Source organism: Scyliorhinus canicula, chromosome 20 (genome assembly GCF_902713615.1).
Source record: "Scyliorhinus canicula chromosome 20, sScyCan1.1, whole genome shotgun sequence".
Classification (NCBI taxonomy): domain Eukaryota; kingdom Metazoa; phylum Chordata; class Chondrichthyes; order Carcharhiniformes; family Scyliorhinidae; genus Scyliorhinus; species Scyliorhinus canicula.
The window spans coordinates 40,098,668-40,121,148 of NC_052165.1; the positions used below are offsets into that span (position 1 = coordinate 40,098,668).

Below are 22,481 nucleotides of genomic sequence, written 5' to 3' on the forward strand. Positions count from 1 at the left end.
GCCACCACAAGCCTCATTTTGCCCAGGTTGACTCTTCCAAAGGCCTCCAGGACGGTGCAGCTCTCCGGGCTTCAGTCAGCAATGACCAATCGGAGGCGGTGTCTGTGGAAAAGGGCGGGGCCAGATGGGCAAGCCACCTGTGCTGAGCCACCTGAGGAGCCAGTCACGTGTCCCTGGCATAGCCAATGGCGGGTTCGTGCGTCTGAAGGGGCGGGGCTGTGTCTGAAGGGGCGGGGCTGTCACGCGGCAGTCCGCGCGAGCGCCCTGACAGCTGGAGCGAGCGGGCAGCGGGTTTGACATTTTAGCTATTTAACGGTTGCCAGCTGCAGGCGGCAGGTGTCGAACTTGAGCCGCGGGCCCAGTTTGATTTCTGATCGGGGTCCATGGGGGGCCACTCGATCCACTGGTTTCGGAAGGGGCTCCGGCTCCACGACAACCCCGCACTGCTGGACGCGTTGTTGGGCTCGGACACCATCCGCTGTGTGTACATCGTGGACCCCTGGTTCGCAGGCTCCTCCAGTGTCGGCATTAACCGGTGGAGGTGAGTGAGTGGGGGTGGTGGGGAAAGAACAACAACGTCGCAGCCGAATCTGGACACCATGGCAACAGGGATGGCTCTGGTCACTGGCTACTATGGCAACAGCGACGTCACCGGCACGCGCAGACGTCGACCGGTGGCGGCGCGTTGCCATGGAGACAGACCCATTTCTTGTGGATCTGACCCGACCCGCACCATTGGAGCCATTCACATGAGTTTATCAATAAATCTTCCACACCGCAGACTTGGACATAATACTCCAGCTGAGGCTAAACCAGTGTTTTATAAAAGTTCACAACTTTCTTTCTATTTTATGACCTATTTATGAAGCTCTTTTCCTTTAGCATCTTTCTCAGTTTGCCAATCTTGTGATTAAATGTATTCTTGGAGGTTTCACCACACAATCTAATCACACTACAGCCATAGTCGCCCAACACATCCATCCTTATGATGCGCTGCCATCCTACACCAATTGGAAAGCAAAAAATACTCTATCCAATTGGATGATGCTTGACTGCTGGCCAAAAGGTACCCACACCCCAATCCATGCCACCTTCAATATCGTTGATTTGGTAAAGAGAAATGGTCAAGTATTGTAAAACTTTTTAAATGTCATAATGATTTTACTGCAGGGTTCCCCACAAAGGTGCCCTGGGGATTGATCTTCAATTCCTGGACACCAGGCCAATCCTGGAGAGTTGGCATCCCTATTGTCTCAACTTGTCCTGCCATCTTCAAAGATTTATGCGCATACTCCCCTAAGTATCTCCCTGTTCCTGTATCCCCATTAAAATCACACCATTTAATTTGGATTATCTGTTTTCTGCCCCCAAAATGCAGCACATCGTACTTCTTATGGTGTTGAACTGCATATGTCTGCCCATTTTGCCATCCCATGTTTTGTTACAATCTGCCCTTTATTAACTACATTTCCAAGTTTCTTACCATCCAAAAGCTTTGGAATTGTGCCCTGTAAACCCAAATCTAGGTTTTTAGTGTCAGTGTATTAGTGCCTTCAACACTGACCCCTGGGGTGCATAATTTCCACTGGTCTGTATAACATCATTCAGTATGTCCCTCAGCCACTATCTATGCTGTCATTGCTGCTTACTCCCATAAACTTCAATTGTGCAAAAAGGTCTATTACATGGTACTTTATTAAACACCTTTGACAGCTCACATACACAACATAAACTGTCCATTTATTTAATGAGATCTCGATTTGTAGGACATTATTTTCCTTTATCAAATCTGTGTTGGCTATAATTTATTAAACTTGTGCTGTCATGTAACAACTAATTTTGTTCCTGATGTTTTCTCAAAGTCTCCCTACCACATAATTTGTTACCTGGTTTATATTATGTTCTTTCTGTTCTCTTAATGTTTCAGGTCAATGATCTTTCAGTCCTGAAAGAAGATTATTAACATAAAATATTACCTTTTCATCTCCCCACAGTTGCTGTCTGCAGGGCCTGCTGAGAATTTTCACTCTTTTTTTTTGTTTTTGTTTCAGATGTATGGCATCTGCAGCATTACCTTTTAGTTTTAAATGCTACATTGATCTTGGCCTGATGATGGATCTCGTGGTTGATCTGAGCTTCCAAGAATTTAATGAATGTTCCTGGTTGCTAGTTTCTATCACTGTCATTTCGTTGAATACCCTTTTCACTGTGATATGGCTGGGATTAAGAGCCTTTTGAAGAATGAGACGACATATCACCCATTGACCTAAACTCATCATATACAGAACAAATGTTAAGAATTTGGATGATACATTTATCCCATTTATTATTGAATTGGTCAGTTGTCCAATGGTCTCAAACATGTATTAATCATTACCAGCTGCTTTATTGTACACCATGTCCATTTCCTAAAACCCATTTCAAAACTGGTTTAATATTCCATTGGAGGCTTTGAGTCCTGTAAAAACAGCAATCAACACCAGAACATGATCTCACTGGGATTGAAAACCAAATGTGAATGAATCCATGATTTCTAATCAAATGGAGCAGGAAGGAGGATTAGTTTCAAATATTGTGTAGTGGGATATGGTGTTAGTTTCAAACCTTTGTAGTGTGATCTCTTAGTTACTCAGTCATTAATGAGATATTCACATTGCTGTTTCTTTCTGCTCCCAGATTTCTGCTCCAGTGTCTTGAAGATCTTGATGCTAGTTTGCGGAAATTAAATTCTCGCTTATTTGTTGTACGTGGACAACCAGCTGATGTCTTTCCCAGATTGTTTAAGGTGTGTATTTTGCATTTTTTTTGTATCAAAATGCAAAAGGGTTTAAATGCTGCAATATCTTGTAATCATATACCCTGGTTAAAAAGCACTTGATCACTGCTGCGTCACGGCGCCGAGGTCCCAGGTTCGCTCCCGGCTTTGGGTCACTGTGTGCAGTTTGCACGTTCTCCCGTGTTTGCGTGAGTTTCATCCCCACAACCCAAAGATGTGCAGAGTAGGTGGATTGGCCACGCTAAATTGCCCCTTAATTATATATTTTTTAAGTATTTGATTTCGTATCTCTGGCTCAGGTATAAACATTGCACAATAGCCTTCATTATCTAATGATCTTGTTCCATCGAGGCATTCAAGAGGGAATTAGATGATTGAATACAAAGTGCTGGGGTATGGGGAAAAGGCATTAAGCCTTGAGGCTAGTTTGGAGAGCCGGTGCAGGCACGATGGGTCAAATTGCCTCCTTCTGCGCCGGAATGATTCTGAGATTTTTCGACCTTTATGAAACAAGCCACAGAAAAATAACACTAACACTTTAGGCGCCTCACAATTCCAAATGATGCAAAACAACCTCCAGCCAGCTCTGAATTGCCAACTTTAAGTCAATACAGAAAACTGATCCGCTTCAATTAATGGTAACTAATTGCATAAGAAATCGGAAGCCTCATTGCAAATGGGATTTAACTCACTTTATGTGATATTATGCATTTTGGGAGGACTAACAACTCATTGGAATACACAATAAACGGTAGAACGCTTCGAAGTATAGACAAGAGGGCATCTGGGTGCTTATCCATAGATCCCTGAAGGCAGTGGTACAGGTTTAACTATTTTGGGAGTTGCAACTAATTAAACTAAATTGAGGGATAAATTAAAAGGAGCTGCTCCTTAAAGGGGCACTGCCGAAACAAAAGCAAATAACAACTTAAAAACATAAAATTAAAAGGGCTGATAAAGCATCCCAGGCCCAGTAGGGCCCACCGGGCACAGAAGGCCTTTGTTGTGCCTGTGGACACTGTATGCTCCCTTTCCAGGGACACCCGGCCACAAATAAAGCAGTGAAAAGGGGCAGTCGGGTTGGACTGTGAAAATCCCCGAGTCGCCACACTCCGGCCCCTGTTCGGGTACGTTTTATAGAGCCCAATCAACTAAATAGAAGAACACAAATTAACTGGTGGATAAATTAAAAGATGCCCCTCCCATTGAACAAACAGAGCACAGTCCAAAAGGAATAAAGAGGAAATGGAAACTTAAAAACCATCAAACCAAGATGTCAAAATCTGGGTCTATAAAGCAGCCCTGCCCCTGCGGTGCCCACCGAGCAGGGAAGGCCTCGAGTGTGCCTGTGGACACCGTATGCTCCCTTTCCAGGGATACCTGGCCGCGAAGTAGGGTCAGACACTCTGGATGGATGACCCCCTCGGTCGCCCACTGCCTGGACCTATTTATGGCAAGTTTGGCCAGGCCCAGGAGTAGGTTCACGAGGGGGTCCTTCTCCTTCCCCACCCCTCTCCGCACTGGGTGTGGGACAGGTTGATAAGGTGGTTAAGAAGGCATATGGGATACTTGCCTTTATAATAATCTTTATTGTCACAAGTAAGGTTACCTTAACCCAGTGCTAACCACTCTGCTACCGTGTGTTAGCTGATGCATCGAAATATAAGAGCAGGGAGGTTATTGTGGAGCTGTATAAATCTCTTGTATCTTAATTATTGTCACAAGTAGGCTCACATTAACACTACAATGAAGTTACTGTGAAAAACCCCTAGTCACCACACTCCGGCACCTGTTTGGGTACACTGAGGGAGAATTCAGAATGTCCAATTCACCTAACAAGCATGTCTTTTGGGATTTGTGGGAGGAAACCAGAACACCTGGAGGAAACCCACATGGGGAGAACGTGCAGACTCTGTACTGACAGTGACCCAAGCTGGGAATCGAACCCGAGTCCCTGGCCCTGTGAAGTAACCATGCTAACCACTCTGCTTCTGTTAGGCTATAGCTAGAGTACTGTGTACAGTTCTGGTCACCGCACTATACAAAGAGTGTGATTTGCACTAGAGAGGGTGCAGGGGAGATTCACCAGGATCATAGAAGGGTCAATAACCAGGGGGCATAGATTTAGAATGAGAAGATTTGAGGAAACGTTTTCACCCAAAGGGTGATGGGAATCTGGAACTCACTGCTTGAAAGGATTTTGGAGGCAGGGACCCTCACAACATTTAAGAAGTATTTGGGTAAGCGCTTGAAATGCCATAGCATATATGGCTATAGACCAAGTGCTGGAAAATGGGATTAGAATAGATCGGTGCTTGATGGCCGGTGCACAAACACGATGCCAAAGGGCCTCTTTTTGTGCTGTAAAACTCCATGACTATGACTCGTTTCCATAGGAAAGATTTTAATATTGAACAATATCTTCCAAAAATTGAAAAACAATTTGTTATAGTACATTATCAGCTACAGTACCTAGACGGAGGCTTTGTAAAAGATTTAATTTTACACCTACTCTGAATTTACACTTCTTGCAAACATTTAATGTAATCATGGATCATACAAATGTTCTCTGTGCAATTGTTGCAGAGTTCTGATTTGTGCGGTAAATTCTTTTGCAAAAATGTGTTACATCACGAGACAAGAATGTTTATGGCAGTTGGATATAGTTTGCGGTAAGCGCGAGGATCACTCAACTATATAGTGTTCAGGGCAGTTAGATATGGTTTGCGGTAAGCGTGAGGATCACCCAACTATATAGTGTTCAGCTTTCAGAGAGTTGTAATCTGGTGTAAAGCGATCGTTTGAGGGACTACTTTTTGTTGCTTTTCTTAATTTTTAATGAATGATATCTGGTTTTGTTAAACAGCATGTTGAGAAATTGGCATATGATTATCGATTGCATGAATTTGAGTAAAATATTAAAAAATATTCTCCAGGCCCAGATTAACTTTTATATTTGCTGTTTAAATTAATTTGAATGGTTTATTCCTTTCTGGTTTCCAAATGCCTTTAGAAATATCAGATGCCTGGGAGTCTGGATAAATGGAATAATTTGTTCACAAACCTCTGCAAATGTTTCACCATGATCAGATACTAGTAGGTGTAAGTAGCAGCCTGGAAAGATTGTTTATTTTAAAATTTAGAGTACCCAAATATTTATTTTTTCCAATTGAGGGGCAATTTAGTCTGGCCAATCCACCTAATGGGGACACCTTTCGGTTGGTGGGGATGAAACCTACGCAGACACGGGGAGAATGTGCAAACTCCACATGGACAGTGACCCAGGGCCGAGATTCGAACCCGGGTCTTCAGTGCCATAGGCTGTGGTGCTAACCACTGTGCCACGTGCCGCCCTACCTGGAAAGATTGTTATTGCCTGTTTTCCCAACTCCTAGAAATTTCTACTCCGGCTCTGTCAACATGAAGGATCATATATGTGAATCGTGGATGCAATCCATAGTCGATTGGTATCTGTTAAACTAACAATTCTTGTTTATTGAAATTTGCTCTAGGAATGGAAAATTTCCCGTATTACCTTTGAATATGACTCTGAGCCCTTTAGCAAGGAGCGAGATGCAGCTATCAAGAAGTTGGCCATTGAGGCAGGGGTTGAAGTGATTGTACAGATTTCACACACTTTGTACGATTTAGACATGTAAGTTTTTTTTAAAGTGTCTGAAAGTTTTTAGGAAGGTTCTGTTCATGTCAACCAACTTTGTGCAACAAACCTTTGGGGGCGGGGGGGGGGGGGGAGGGGGGGGGGGGGGGAGTCAGCATGAAAAGACCTCTTGAATATGAGAGCATACTCACTTATTGCCCTTGTCACCAGTGTTCAGAAGCTGTCAGTAACAACGATAATTAATTATGTATTTGTTGAAAGGGTTAAAAAGTTAACATTTAAAGATGACAATAGAATGTTTGATTGTAAATACTCAGTACCACTTATTTTGAAGCTGTGTTGAAGAATGTACTGGCATTCTTGCTCCATTTTGTTATTGTAATTCCTTTGCGGGCATTCCAATACTTTGAGATATAACCAGTTCGTACATTGCATTAACCTTGTATTCTTGTAATTATTTTTTTCAAAATATGTTTATTAAATTTTCAGAAACAAAATCATACAAAAAGATTAACCAAAGTTACACAATCAAAGAATGATACTAACGAACAAAAGTACGTATGAACGAACCACAAAAAACTAAACTGAACCCTCTACCAGCTGACGGTGACTAGCTTCTTAAAATGGAAATTAATAGCTGTGATCTTTGGTAGAACCCTTCTACTGACCCTCTAATACTGTACTCCATCATCTCCAAATGTAAGAAAGATATGAGGTCACCCAACCAAGCCGAAGCACTGGGCAGAATAGGGTCCCTCCACCCAAGCAGAGTTTGTCTCCGGGCTATTAACAAGGCGAAGGTGAGGACACCCACCTTCACCCCTGTCAGAAGCACCTGCAAGCCTAATAGCCCAAAAACTGCCACCAGCAGACATGGATACAACCAACATTAAGCATTTCAGAACTGATGTTGAAGAAAGAGGTCAAAAGCTTGCCAACTTGGGACAAGACTAAAACAGATGTGTGTGTGGTTAGCCGTCCCCCGAGAGCAACGCTCACTCTTGTCTTCCACCCCAGAGAAAAATTCACTCAACCTCGCTTTAGTCAGATGCGTCCTGTACACCCCCTTGAATTGAATCTGACTTAGCCGAGCACATGAAGATGTGGAGTTGACCCTGTGAAGGGCCTCACTCCATACCTCATCATTGAGAATGGGACCCAACTCCCCCTCCCATTTCACCCTCACCTCACTCAACGGAGTTGACTCTGCTGAGAGGATATGGCTGTACATGCCCTAAAGAGTCCCCACCAGATCCGGCCAAAGACATAATCCTCTTCAATAGGGAAGAGGGTGGCACCAAGGGAAAGGACGGAAAAGCCTTATGCGAAAAATCAGAAATCTGAAAAGACTGGAACCAGGCAGCTGGAATTTCTCCGTCAGCTCCTTAAAACTGGCAAACCTCCCCTCCACAAACAGTTCTCCAAACCTTCCCCTCCCATGACATAAACGTTGAGTCCAAACCCGCTGGTAGAAAAAGCTGATTATTGCAGATGGGTCGAGAAAAGAAACCAAAGAGAAAATGCTGGAAAATCTCAGCAGGTCTGGCAGTATCTGTAGGGAGAGCTTTGTTTTGAGCCCAGATGACTACTGTGGAGTGAGAATGAAAGATGAGTCATAGCCACAGAAACCCAGGGAAATGGGGTGCTAAAACCATAGAAACCAAGGGGAAAGAGTGCTGATGGCAGTCCCCAGAGATAATAAATGGTGTGAAAGGCCAAACAGCAGAGAAACTAACATCCGAGGGTAAACTGTGACAAATGTAGATGTGGGGGGAGGGCAAGGGGAAGCAAAGGGGAGAAAGGGTAAGGAAAGGTGGATAAGATGGGGGGGGGGTAAATATAATATATATATATATATAGTGGATAAGATGGGGGGAGGTGGGGTAGCGCTAATCATCTGAAGTTGTGGAATTCGATGTTGAGACCGGAATGCTGTAGCGTGCCTAACCGGAAGATGAGATGGTGTTCCTCCAGTTTGCATTGAGCTTCACTGGAATATTGCAGCAGGCTAAGGACAGGCATGGGAGCAGGGTCTTGTGTTAAAATGGCAAGCAAAGGGAAAGTCAGGGTCCTAAATGCGCAAAGACCAAAGGTGCTCAGCAAAGCGATCACCCAGTCTGTGTTTGGTGTCTCGATATAGAGGAGACCACATTGGGAGCAGCAAATGTAATAGACCAGATCTGCCAAATCAACAATATGTGGGGCATTGCCTGAAATCACTATCACTGAGTAACCAGCCGCCACCACAAAGGGAGGAGAGAACTATCCACCACAAAAAAAATAAATCTGCAAGTATAGCTGATGAGCATGTAAAAAAAAAAATTGTTTATCACAGTGCCAAAAAACAAGCAACACCCCCCCCCCCCCCCCCCCCCCCTCCCTCCAATTTGTTCCATGAAAAGCAACAAAGCTCTGGCCACCGCTGTTGGAGTCAGAGATTTGGGTTTGGCCAATCCAGATTAGGGTTGGGAACAGAATTTAAATCCCCACCCAAAATAAGGTGATGCGAATCCAAATCGGGGAGGGAGGACTGCAAATTATTGCTAAAATTCGTATTGTCCCAGTTTGGGGCATAGATATTAACCAGAACTACTGGAGTGCCCACCAGAGAGCCACCTGTCTGCCATTGGGGCCGGCCGGGGCCTTAGCAGCAGAAAGCTGTAACCTTTTATTAATATTGCCGCATCCCGGGCCCTACCATCAAAGCCTGAAAGAAAGACTTGTCCCACCAACCCTTCTACAGCCTTGTCTGAACCCACAAATGAGTTTCCTTCAGAAACACCACGTTGGAATTTAAACTCTTAAGATGAGAAAATACTATCAACCTTCTCACTGGGCCATTCACCCCTCCCTAACATTCCAGGTGACCAAACGAATTGGGGACCTCCCCTGCCCCCTCCATCTGGAGTCAGCTATTTCCACCAGAGAGATTATCCACCAGGTACATAAAAGGTACAGCAACCAGGCCCACCCAAGATGGCTGCCAAACCAAATCCATTTTGTTATTGTAATTCCTTTTGCGGGCATTCATGGGACAATATATGCATACAGAACCACAGAAAGGCGAACATAAACAACTAAAATCTACTTCTAACAAACCTAAACAAAACAAGAACCCTAAGCTCAAAAACTACTGTAATGAACTGCAGTCAACCCTTCAACTCCGCTCCCATTAGCTAACTCTTAGGTTAGCAGGGCGGTTCCCAACTAGAGTGAAGACAAATGATTACAAACAACAAAATATTAAAACCACATAAACCACTGCACTCCAACAGGGAGCTATATATTTTCATAACAATCAGAACGGAACCCATGTAAAACTAAACCCCAAACCTAAGCCCAAATTGTGAAACCTCAGCCCAACAAGAACAAGAAAACACAAAAATAAACATGGAACCCCCACAATTCAACATGCCAGTCCCCAATACCCATAAAACCCATGTTTCTTTACAAAGGAGTCGCCTCTCCTGGCACACCAGATGAATTGTCCTCTCCCTTAAAGGTCACTCTTAACCGCACTGAATATACCACACAAAATCGGACTCCACTATTGTACAGGGCGGCCTTGACTTTGTTGAATGCAGCCCTCTTCTTCACCAGCTTTGCTCCCATGACTTGGTAAAACCTGATGGCGTGGTCTTCCAATTTGAAGTTATGATGCTCCCTCGCCCATTTCATAGCCCTCTCTTTCTCCTTAAAGCAATGAAACATCACTATTACCACATGCAGTGGAACCTTAGGACAAGCCCTCTGCCGGAGTGTACAGTGGGCTCAGGCCAACTCAGGAGGGGATGTGAATCGGCCCCACCCCTCCGACTATCTTATTGAATATCTCTGCAAAGTAGTCTGTGGGCGGTGGGCCTTCAATCCCCTCTGGCAACCCCACAATTCAAAGGTTCCCCTAGACCGATTCTCTAAATCATTCATCCTTTAACGATTTATTTGCTTTGGCCATTAGAGAGGAATCTGATCACTGACTCGAAAGGGCCACTTCCATGTCTTTTATCGTAGCTCCATGGGCTTTCATTGTTTTGGTGGTCTCCAGAGCCACTCTGATGGGGCTAAGGCCTGCTCCATCGATTTGCGGAGGTCCCCGAACACAACCTGCCAGTGCTTGTTGAATTTTTTCGCCAAGGTACTTGAAAGCACCTTGGCCATTAGTGAAGTGGTCCAGAGTCTGCCATCATCTTTTCTGCCGATGAGCTCTGAGAGCCCTCTAATTCGGCCACCAAACGTTTATTGTCTACCTTTCGTCCCTTGGCGTTTCTGGGCATTTCACCATATAAGATTCTTATGCCATTAATTCTGTTGGCTTTCAAAAGAAAATGTCCCCTTAAACTAAGAGAAAAGGACAAAAAGTGCAGTACTTTAGCGGGAGCTGGACAGGCGCCGGAATGTGGCGACTAGGGGCTTTTCACAGTAACTTCATTGAAGCCTACTCGTGACAATAAGCGATTTTCATTTCATTTCATTTCATGCACAGGGCTAAATCGCTGGCTTTGAAAGCAGACTAAGGCAGGCCAGCAGCATGGTTCGATTCCCGTAACAGCCTCCCAGAACAGGCGCCGGATTGTGGCGGCTAGGGGCTTTTCACAGTAACTTCATTTGAAGCCTACTTGTGACAATAAGCAATTTTCATTTCATTTCATGCATGTCTTTCCCCTATATAACGCCACTGGAATTCACCCTGTTTTTATAATCTTTATACCAGCATTAAATAGCATTTGGGTATGAATCATTTTGTCAAGTTCATTTTTAAAGAATAATGTCATGAACTTATTGTGGTTGCTGACACTAGATGCTACTGGAGGATGTATATTCCTCATTTGCAGTTTCCAGTGCAAAGCAGTAGTACAATATAGCCTTGTCTTTGACTTTGTTACTTTTCAGAAACTAGTTTGAGTAGCTCCTTTTCACTTAAGAAAATAGCAATTATGTTCCCAATTAATAACACTCATTTACTATTTACACTAATAACCCTATTGTTAGTGTTTAGCAGACTTATCTAGTCCCAAAAGTATGGTTCATGAATCAAGTAGTATGCAGGGACAGCAAATAATTGGGAAGGCAAATGGAATGTTGATGTTTATTGTAAGGGGAATGGAATATAAAAGTAGGGATTTTTTGATACAGTTATACAAGGATTGGTGAGACCAAATCTGGAGTACTGTGTACAGTTTTGTTCATCTTAAGAAAGGGCATTATTGCATTAGAAACAGTTTAGAGAAGGTCCACCTGATTCCTGAGATGAAGGATTGGGGGGTGGGGGAAGAGAGAAGAGAGAGAGAAAGGAATGTGGAGTTGAGATCACAATTAGATCAGCAATCATCTTATCAAATTGTAGATCAGGCTCAAGTTGCCAAATTTGTATGTTTGTATTATGCTTTTAAACTTCCTAGTTAGTGTATCTTAGCAGAAGTTGATCTGAATTGCCTTTTCATTAAAAGCTGATGTGGTTTAATTAGTTTCTTCGCTTAACCTGAATTGGAACAGTGGTCCAAATAATTGGGTTAATTTAGATCTATTATGGCCTTGTCTCATCAAATTGGTTTCTTTTAATAGGATCATAGATCGCAATGGTGGTCAGCCACCTCTAACTTACAAACATTTCCAGACACTTGTAAGCCGAATGGAATCTATAGACATGCCTGTGGGAACAATGACTGCGGAGACCATCGGAAAATGTATAACACCTGTCCTTGATGACCATGATGACAAGTATGGAGTCCCAACACTGGAAGAATTAGGTATGAAGCTCCCTCCCCCCGAATTTGGCACTGCTCTTACCTGTCACAGCTCCAGGGTCCCCGGTTCGATTCCTGGCTTGGGTCACTGTGTGGAATCTGCATGTTCTCCCTGTGTCTGCGCAATTTTGTTAATGCTGTGGGTTTGCCAAGATATTGATCTCCTGTAGCCATGCACGTGAGCTGCAAAGAGATCCATTTGTAGCTGATGGTTAGAAAACATGTTGTACTGATACTGTAAAACCTATTCTGCATCTTTGCCCACAATAGTGTCTGAGTTGGGGTTGAAGGGGGAACCACGGTGCAGTAGAGAATGGAGCTTATCACATTACTTCCTGCACTCATATAGTCATGCTTTTTAACCCCTACCTCCTGATATAGTGCACTATTACAGACTTTCCAGTTTACATGCCAAAACAACAAATCCTGCTTGAGTAAGTGTATATTGTATATTGGAAATTAGCAAACGTGACGCCACTGTTTAAAAAAAGGAGGTAGGCAGAAAGCAGGAAATTATAGGCCAGTGAGCTTAACTTCGGTAGTAGGGAAGATGCTGGAATCTATCATCAAGGAAGAAATTGCGAGGCATCTGGATAGAAATTGTCACATTGGGCAGACGCAGCATGGGTTCGTAAAGGGCAGGTCATGCCTAACTAATTTAGTGGAATTTTTTGAGGACATTACCAGTGCAGTAGATAACGGGGAGCCGATGGATGTGGTATATCTGGATTTCCAGAAAGCCTTTGACAAGGTGCCACACAAAAGGTTGCTGCATAAGATAAAGATGCATGGCATTAAGGGTAAAGTAGTAGCATGGATAGAGGATTGGCTAATTAATAGAAAGCAAAGAGTTGGGAGAAATGGGTGTTTCTCTGGTTGGCAATCAGTAGCTAGTGGTGTCCCTCAGGGATTCGTGTTGGGCCCACAATTGATCACAATTTACATAGATGATTTGGAGTTGGGGACCAAGGGCAATGTGTCCAAGTTTGCAGATGACACTAAGATGAGTGGTAAAGCGAAAAGTGCAGAGGATACTGGAAGTCTGCAGAGGGATTTGGATAGGTTACGTGAATGGGCTCGGGTCTGGCAGATGGAATACAATGTTGACAAATGTGAGGTTATCCATTTTGGTAGGAATAACAGCAAACGGGATTATTATTTAAACAATAAAATATTAAAGCATGCCGCTGTTCAGAGAGACTTGGGTGTGCTAGTGCATGAGTTACAGAAGGTTGGTTTACAAGTGCAACAGGTGATTAAGAAGGCAAATGGAATTTTGTCCTTCATTGCTAGAGGGATGGAGTTTAAGACTTGGGAGGTTATGTTGCAATTGTATAAGGTGTTAGTGAGGCCACACCTGGAGTATTGTGTTCAGTTTTGGTCTCCTTACTTGAGAAAGGACGTACTGGCGCTGGAGGGTGTGCAGAGGAGATTCACTAGGTTAATCCCAGAGCTGAAGGGGTTGGATTATGAGGAGAGGTTGAGTAGACTGGGACTGTACTCATTGGAATTTAGAAGGATGAGGGGGGATCTTATAGAAACATTTAAAATTATGAAGGGAATAGATAGGATAGATGCGGGCAGGTTGTTTCCACTGGCGGGTGACAGCAGAACTAGGGGACATAGCCTCAAAATAAGGGGAAGTAGATTTAGGACTGAGTTTAGGAGGAACTTCTTCACCCAAAGGGTTGTGAATCTATGGAATTCCTTGCCCAGTGAAGCAGTTGAGGCTCCTTCATTACATGTTTTTAAGGTAAAGATAGATAGTTTTTTGAAGAATAAAGGGATTAAGGGTTATGGTGTTCGGGCCGGAAAGTGGAGCTGAGTCCACAAAAGATCAGCCATGATCTAATTGAATGGAGGAGCAGGCTCGAGGGGCCAGATGGCCTACTCCTGCTCCTAGTTCTTATGTTCTTATGTATATTGTAGATTCTGATTTTCCCAATCATGTTGAAAAGTATACATTTTTTTGCTGTAAGAAAATATCCTATTTAGATCTCAAAGATTCAACAACAATTACATTTTTAGTGTAATAAATCATCCCAAGGTCCTTTACAGAGGAGCAAACATAATTTGACACCTAATTCAGATTAATTTGCATCTTGTTCTGCATAAGTCTTACTTTCAGGTGTGAGATCAGAATATATTGTCCCAAGAATTGAGAATAGTTTAATCACTGGACAAGCTGAAGTTGTAAAAACCCATCAAGTTCACTAATATCCTTTAGGGAAAGAATTTGAGGATTTTCTAAATTTGCGGATAATAAGAAACTTGGCAATATTGTGAACCATAATGAGAGGAAAAGTGACATGAAATTTACGGCAGAGAATTGTGGAGGGGGATAAATTTTGGAAGATGAACGAAGAGAGACACAATAATGGGTACAATCATAAATGGTATGCAGGAGGAGAGGGTTCATAGGTGCATAAATTATTTAGGTAACAGACGAGAGTGGTTAATAAAGCGTACAGCATTCGGGGCTTTATCAATAAGGCATAGAGCACAAAAGCATGGAAGTTATGTTATATGGTGTGGCATCAGTTTGAGTTTTGTGTGCAGTTATGCACGGTAGCACAGTGGTTAGCATGGTTGCTTCACAGCTCCAGGGTCCCAGGTTCGATTCCTGGCTTGGATCACTGTCTGTGCGGAATTTGCATGTTCTCCCTGTGTCTGCGCGGGTTTCCTCCGGGTGCTCCGGTTTCCTCCCACAAGTCCTGAAAGACGTGCGGGTCATTTGGACATTCTGAATTCTCCCTCTGTGTATCCGAACAGGTGCCGGAATGTGGCGACTGGGGGCTTTTCACAGTAACTTCATTGTAGTGTTAATGTAAGCCTACTTGTGACAATAAAAATTATTATTGTTGGCTCTTCTGGTGGAGTGGGCACGCAGGGTGGTGGTAGCAAGAAGAGCTACCGCCGGTGGCCACGAGTCGCGGCGAGTTTGGGGAAATCCCCGAGTCAACACTTACCCCGCCGACTATCGTCGGCCTCTGGGGCCGTTGCGAACAGTCAACGGGGCCAGTTTAAAAACCAGCGAAGAACCTCGCGCGGGTGTCGGGCGGCGGGGGCTGAGGTGCTGGGTACAGCGAGGCGTCGAGGCCAGAGCAGCGGGGACAGAGCTACGAGGAGGCTGAGGCGGTAGGCCCGAGACCAGGGCACAATGTAGGTGGGGTGTCCCACGTCGGATGGCTCCCACCTAGGAGGAAGAAAGAAGGCTGAAGCCTGGTCCCAGGGGAGCTCTGGGTGAATGCAGAGGAGAAAGAAAGAAGATTTAAGGAAGTTTGGTGAAGGTTTTCTTTTTCTCTCCCCTCTTCTTTTTTTCAAAAGAAAAAAGAATAATTCAGATTGTTGAAGGACGGGAGGGTGGAGCGGGGAGAGAGGAGAAGAGAAAGAAAGTAAAAAACAATAAGCCGCTAAAGGATGCGAAAAGCAGCGTCAAAGAAAGGAGGAAACGTGGATTTGCCGCTGAATGAGAAGACGAATAAAAGTGTTGACAGGATGGCGGAAGCCGAACTGCAAAGCGGGGCCGCACTACTTGCGGTGGAGAAGATGACTGAAGTGATGGCGGTGGAGCTGGAAAAACAGTTTGCGAGGCACATAGAGGCCTTGAGGAAGGAGATGGCGGTTGTATTGAAGTCATTGGTGGAGGAGGTAATCGCCCTGATGGAGGTGCCAAAGTCATTGGCCGAGATGAGTGAGCAGGGCGAGAAGATGAAGGAAGTGGAGGAGGCCGTGTCACGACACAGCGACCAGGTCACCTCGATGGGGGACAAGCTGCGGAGGGTTGTGGAGGTTAACAGAGGACTCCAAGCAAAGCTTGAAGAACCTCTCAAGGCGGCATAATTTGAGAATTGTGGGCTTGCCCGAAGGGACAGAGGGCCCAAGGCCAACGCAATACTTCGCTAAGAAGTTGGCGGAGCTGATGGGGGAGGGTGAGAACCCCTCCCGGTACGAGCTAGACCGAGCTCATCGGTCATTAAGGCCGAAGCCCAAAGTGAACGAGCCGCCAAGAGCAGTAATTATCTGCTTCCATAAGTTTTGCATGAAGGAGAAGGTATTAAGCTGGGCGAAGCAGAAGCGGGAGGTGCTATGGGATGGTACTGCGGTTCAGATCTACCAGGACTTGACGGTGGAGTTGGCAAAAAGACGAGCGGTGTTTGGGCGAGAGAAGGCGACGTTGTACAAGAAGGGGTGCGATTTGGTATGGTGTACCCAGCGAAGTTGAGGGTAACGTATAACGGCAAAGACTTTTATTTTGAGACAGCGGATGCGGCTGAGGCGTTCGTGAGGGCAGAAGGCTTGGGACAGACGTGAAGAGCGGAACTGGAAGAGAGACTGTGGACTGTGTTTGAACAGCTGGAAAATGTATAAATGTTATAACTTTCTTTTTACGGATTTGTATTGTAATTTACTTCTCTTTACATTGTTATTGAGTTCAAGTTATTGGTGGGTTGATTGGCGTTCTGTGTGGCGATGGTTAAATGTTATGTTAGTGAATGGTAGGGGTTGGATTGTTGGATTTGTTTTGTTTCTTTCTCTGGGACTGGGTGGAAGGGGATGATATGTCTTGGCGGGGGGGAGCCACCCGCACTAGCTAGTTGAAGTCAGCTAGTGAACGGAGGTGAGGTGAGAGGAGGGCTGCGGACGTTGGAGCCTGGATAGCAGGCTTCAATGGGCCTACGAGGCGAGCGAGAGGGGGGGAAGGGATGGATTTATTTCAGGGGGAAATGTGGGGGGGGGGGGGGGGGGGGGTTCCCGGGAGGGGGAGGAAGGGGTTCGATGTTAACAATGGGCAGGGGTGGGTCAGGCTTATGGGACAGGGTCCGGGGGTATGATGATGGTGGATAAGAAAGGTGGGGGGGGGATGAGAGACCCCAGTAAGGATAGTCACGTGGAACGTGAGAGGGCTAGGAGGTCCGGTCAAGGGTGCTTGCGCATCTTAAAAGTTTGAAAACCGATGTGGCAATGCTGCAGGACTCACTTGAGGGTGAAGGACCAGGTGAGACTTAAAAAGGGCTGGGTTAGCCAAGTGTTTACTCTGGATTTTATGGGAGGGCTCATGGGGTAGTGGTGTTGGTCAGCAAAAGGGTGTGCTTCCAGATGGAGAAGGTGGTGGAAGATCAGGGGGGTAGATATGTGATTGTGGCAGGGGCACTGGAGGGGGGATTAGTGGCGCTGGTAAGTGTATACAGTCCCAACTGGGACGATGTGGGATTCGGGAGGAAGGTGTTTGGGGCCATTCCCGACTTGGACACACACGAGCTGATTATGGGGGCGGATTGGAACTTGGTGCAGGAGCCAAGGTTGGACAGATCACGGCCGCGCTCGCTGGTCCCACTCGAGGGGGGGGGGGGGGGGGGGGGGAGCGAAGGCGCTGGCTGGGCTAATGGTGGAAATGAGAGGGGTAGACCCTTGGAGGTTCCTGCACCCAAGGGAACGGGAGTACTCGTTTTTCTCAGCAGTCCATTAGGTATACTCGCGGATCAACTTTTTTGTGGTGGGAAAGGCTTTGCTGGCTGGAGTCAAGGGGTCGGAACACTCTGCAATTACAGTGTCAGATCACGCTCCATATTCGGTGGATATGGTGCTGGAGAAGGGGGTAGCACAGAGGCCGGGGTGGAAACTGGATGTGGGGCTTTTGGGGAACCAAGTATTCTGTGAGAAAATTGAAAAGGTAATTAAGGAATATGTAAGTTTCAACTGTACGGGTGAGGTGTCGAAGGCAGTCGTCTGGGAGGCTCTAAAGGCGGTGGTGAGGTAATTTTGTTCAAGGCCAGGGTGGACAAAGAGGAGAGGTTGGAGCAGCAGACGGTAATAGATGAGATGTTGGAGGTAGATAAGAGTTATGCAGAGGATGGGGACCCAGCGAAGCTGGAAAAGAGGAAGGAACTACAGGCGAACTTCGACCGACTATCCACCAGGAAGGCGGTGCGCCAACTGAGACAAGCAAGGGGTGCAGTTTATGAACATGGAGATAAGGCAGGGCATATGTTAGCAGGTCAGCTCGGGAGGGAGGCAGCGGCAAGGGAAATGCTTCAGGTGAGGGATAGGGACAGGAAGTTGCTCCGGAGCTGATTAACAAGGTTTTTGTGGAGTTTTACAAGAGGTTGTACAGGTCAGAGCCACCCGGGGGAGACCGTGAGATGCAGGAATTTCTAGATGGGTTGGTGTACCTGAGGCTAGGGGAGGGGGACAGGGCTACATTAGAAGGAGCAATACTGGAGCAGGAGATAAAAGATGCGATTGGGAGGATGCAGTCTGGGAAGGTGGCAGGGCCGGATGGGTTTCCGGTGGAATATTATAAAACATTTAAGGATAAGTTGGCACCCCGATGGTGGGAAGTTTGAAGAGGTGATAGGGAAGGGAGTGCTGCCACAAACCTTGGGGCAGGCATCGATTTCGCTGTTGCTAAAAATGATAAGGATCCGACGGAGTGTGGGGCGTTTAGGCCATATCACTTCTGAATGTGGACACAAAAGTATTGGCGAAGGTACTGGTGGGTTGGCTGGAGGGGTGCCTCCCGAAGGTGATAGGTGAGGATCAGACGGGGTTCGTGAAAGGGAGGCAGTTGTTTTCGTATATTAGGAGGGTTTGGACGTCGTTATGACACCGGCGGAAGGGAAGGAAACAGAGGTGGTTGTGGCATTGGATGCCGAGAAGGCGTTTGATCGGGTAGAATGGGGGTACCTGATGGCAGTGCGGGAGCGGTATGGGATTGGACCAAGATTAAGCTATTATATAAGGAGCCGACGACTTGCTGCTGTATTTGTCGGAACCGAGTGCATCGATAGGAGGAATATTGGAGTTACTGCGGGTATACGGGTCTTTCTCGGGGTACAAGCTGAACCTGGACAACAGTGAGCATTTTGTGGTATCTCGGCCAGGGGTGGGGGGGCTGCCATTCCGTAGGGCTGGGACTCACTTTAGGTATTTGGGGGTGCAGGTTGCCCCGGGAGTGGGGAAGGCTTCGCAGGTACAACATCACTAGTTTAGTGGGGAGAGTGAAAGCCTATCTGGCAAGGTGGGATGGTCTCCCTCTGTCACTGGCGGGTCGGGTACAGGCGGTTAAAATGAATGTGTTGCCGCGATTTCTGTTTATTTTTCAATGCCTACCGATTTTCCTGCCAAAGTCTTTTTTCAGGGAGATTGAGGAAAGGATTACCTTGTTCATATGGGGAGGGAAGGTGGCCAGAGTGAGGAAGGTGCTGCTACAGAGGGGAAGGCAGGCAGGGGGTTTGGGACTTTGCCAGGAAGGAGATACAGAGCTTCCCGGAGGAACCGGCTTCCACGTTGCTGGAGGAGGTGCTGACGGCAAGGGGAATGGAGAAGGGAGCAGTGTCAGCGGTATACGGAGCTACGTTGGAAAAGGATAAGGCACCACTGGAGGGGATCAAAGCAAAGTGGCAGGAAGAGTTGGGAGAGGTTATAGAGGGTCTGGTGTGAGGTGCTCCGGAGAGTGAATGCCTCCACCTCGTGTGTGAGGTTGGAGCTGAAGGTGGTGTACACAGCACACCTCACGAGGGTGAGGATGAGCCGATTCTTTGAAGGAGTAGAAGATGTGTGTGAGCTTTGCGGGGGGGGGGGGGGGGGGGGGGGGGGGAGGCTAATCACGTTCATATGTTTTGGTCCTGTCCAAAGCTAGGGGAGTACTGGAAGGAGGTGTTTAGGGTCATTTCCAAGGTGGTGTGTGTGAAACTAGACCCGGGTCCCCAGGAGGCCATATTCGGGATGTCGGACCAGCCAGGGTTGGAAATGGATACGGAGGCAGATATTATAGCCTTCGCCTCATTGATCGCCCGAAGGCGGATCCTGCTGAGATGGAGAGCAGCCTCTCCTCCCTGTGCCCAGGTGTGGCGGGGGGACCTGTTGGAATACTTGACCCTTGAGAAGGTTAAGCTCGGAGGGGTTTTACAAGTCATGGGCACTATTTATTAAGCACTTTCAAGAACTGGATAACATCGAACATTAGTTGGGGGTGGGGTGGGTGGGTGGGTTGGGGGGAGGGGGGCTGTGTATATTAAAGATGGCTATGGGTGGGCAGCACGGTGGCGCAGTTTGTTAGCCCTGTTGCTTCACGGCGCCGAGGTCCCAGGTTCGATCCCGGCTCTGGGTCACTGTCCGTGTGGAGTTTGCACATTCTCCCCGTGTTTGCGTGGGTTTCACCCCCACAACCCAAAGATGTGTAGGGTAGGTGGATGCGCCATGCTAAATTGCCCCTTAATTGGAAAAAAATTAATTGGATACACTAAATTAAAAAAAAAAGATGGCTATGGGTAATCCCTGATTCCTTTTTTGTCATTTGTTTATGTTAACATGCTTGTTTGGGGGTTGGTGGGAGGATGGGATCGTTGTTATTGTTATGGGGTTTGACATATTTGTTGTTGATTATTGTTTGTTGTTGATGGGTGTAAATTCAGGAGAAAATGTGAAAAAGGAGGAGAATAAAAATATTTTAAACAAAAGGTTATTATTGTTATATATTTGTTAAATGCCTTGAATAAAAATATATTTTTAAATTGTCCAGGGAAACCTCCTCTGATTACCCCCTCCCCCCCACCTCCTGTCCTCAACTGATGTATCAGTATTCCTTCCTCCCTGTTGAACACCACTTGGGAGAAGCACTGAGAGTAGCAAAGGCACAGAATGTACTGTGGTTGTTCGATGTCTTTCACCTCTGGAGATCTTTGCACCAGGTCTCCAGCCTTACAGTGAAGTAATCCTGAACACCCTGATTCTACTTCCTTCCAAGATCTACAAACAGGATGGTCTTGGTAGACCCATTGTTTCAGCCTGCTCCTGCACCACTGAACTGATTTCTTCTAATCTCAATTCTACTTTATTCTTCCCAACTACTTTGTGACTCTTGCAGTGCCTTCTGACACTTTAACAATTTCTTGTTTCCTGGGTCTCCTCTTCACCAATGGGAGGAAGAGATTCCATGAACATTCCCATCCTCCATGATGGGGAACTCTTGCAAAAGGCAAGGTTGAAGTGTTTACAAACCGCTTCAGCCAAAAGTGCCAAGCGAATGATCCATCTTGGCCTCCACCTGAGATTCCCAACATCACAGATGCCGGTCTTCAGCCACTTTGATTCACTACACGTGATATAAATAATTGGCTGAAGGCATTGGAGACAGCTAAGTCTATGGACTCTGACAACATCATGGCTATAGAGCTGAAAACCTGTGCTCCACATTAGCTATGCATCTAGCCAAGCTGTTCCAATACAGTTACAGCACTGGCATTTACCCAACAGTGTGGAAAATCATCTAGACGATGTCCTGTCCACAAAAAGAAGGATAAGCTTAACCTGGTCAATTGCCACCCCATCAGTACCCCCTCGGTCACAGCAAAGTGTCATTGACAGTGCTATCAAGCACCACTTACTCAGCAATATTCTGCTTGTGCTCAGTTTGGATTCTACCAGGGTGAATTGCCTCCAGACCTCATTGGGACCTTGGTCCAAACATGGACAAAAAGTTGAATTCCAGTGGTGGGATGAGAGTCACTGCCCTTGAGACCAAGGCATAAGTGGGAATGAGAGATTAAGCTTGAGTAGAAGTAGCAAATCAAAGATGCACGCAGGAGACAATAATAATAAAATGAGAAACAAGGGTCATAAAAAAGAAATTAAAAAGACAAAACTCAAGGCTCTATATATGCATAGGATTCATAACAAAGTAATTGAATTGAAGTAAATAAATTTGATCTGATGGCTATTACAGTGACATGGCAGCAGGACGACAAAGCTTGGGTCCTGAATATTGAGGGGCATGTAACATTCAAGAAGAATAGGAAACAAGGTAAAATGGAGAGCTAGTTCTGTTGATCAAAGATGGTATTGGTGTAATCGTGAGAGATTACCTTGGTACAGAAGATCAGGATGTAGAATCGGTTTGGGTGGAGATGAGAATTGTAGAGGAAAGAAGTCACTCCTGGGAGTGGTCCACAGGCTCCTTAACTGTAACCAATATGTAGCACAAAGTATACAAAAATAAATATTGGGTGCTTACGATAAAAGGATGGCAAAAATCATGAGTCATATTTAATCTACATAAACTGGAAAAATCAGATTGGCAGTTGTAGCTTGGATGAGGAGTTCATAGAATGCTTTCAAGATATTTTCTCAGAGCAGCACATTTTGGAACCAACCCAGAGAGCAGGTTATATTAGATAGACTTGGTATTGTGTAATGTGATGGGATTAATTAATGACCTTGGAGTGAAGGAAAATGAAGGCATCCTAGGGTAGTAGCCACCCACAATATGATTACATTTTACATCTAGTTTGAAAGGGAAAGTAGTGGGTCAAAGATTTTAAACTTAAGGGCAAATATGTGG

At 45.6% G+C, this 22,481-nt stretch overlaps 1 protein-coding gene across 2 annotated transcripts in view; it reads left to right on the plus strand.

The window, feature by feature from the left end:
- The first annotated feature begins 234 nt into the window (after nucleotides 1-234).
- cry1b (cryptochrome circadian regulator 1b) overlaps nucleotides 235-22,481 on the plus strand; it is a 56,740-nt gene continuing 34,493 nt past the window's right edge. For both annotated transcript variants that reach the window (XM_038780690.1, XM_038780691.1), the window contains exons 1-4: nucleotides 235-541; nucleotides 2,677-2,785; nucleotides 6,289-6,431; nucleotides 11,958-12,142. In XM_038780690.1, coding sequence (XP_038636618.1) covers nucleotides 384-541; nucleotides 2,677-2,785; nucleotides 6,289-6,431; nucleotides 11,958-12,142 — 595 coding nt within the window. In that variant the 5' untranslated portion in view covers nucleotides 235-383. The remainder of the gene's footprint in view (nucleotides 542-2,676; nucleotides 2,786-6,288; nucleotides 6,432-11,957; nucleotides 12,143-22,481) is intronic.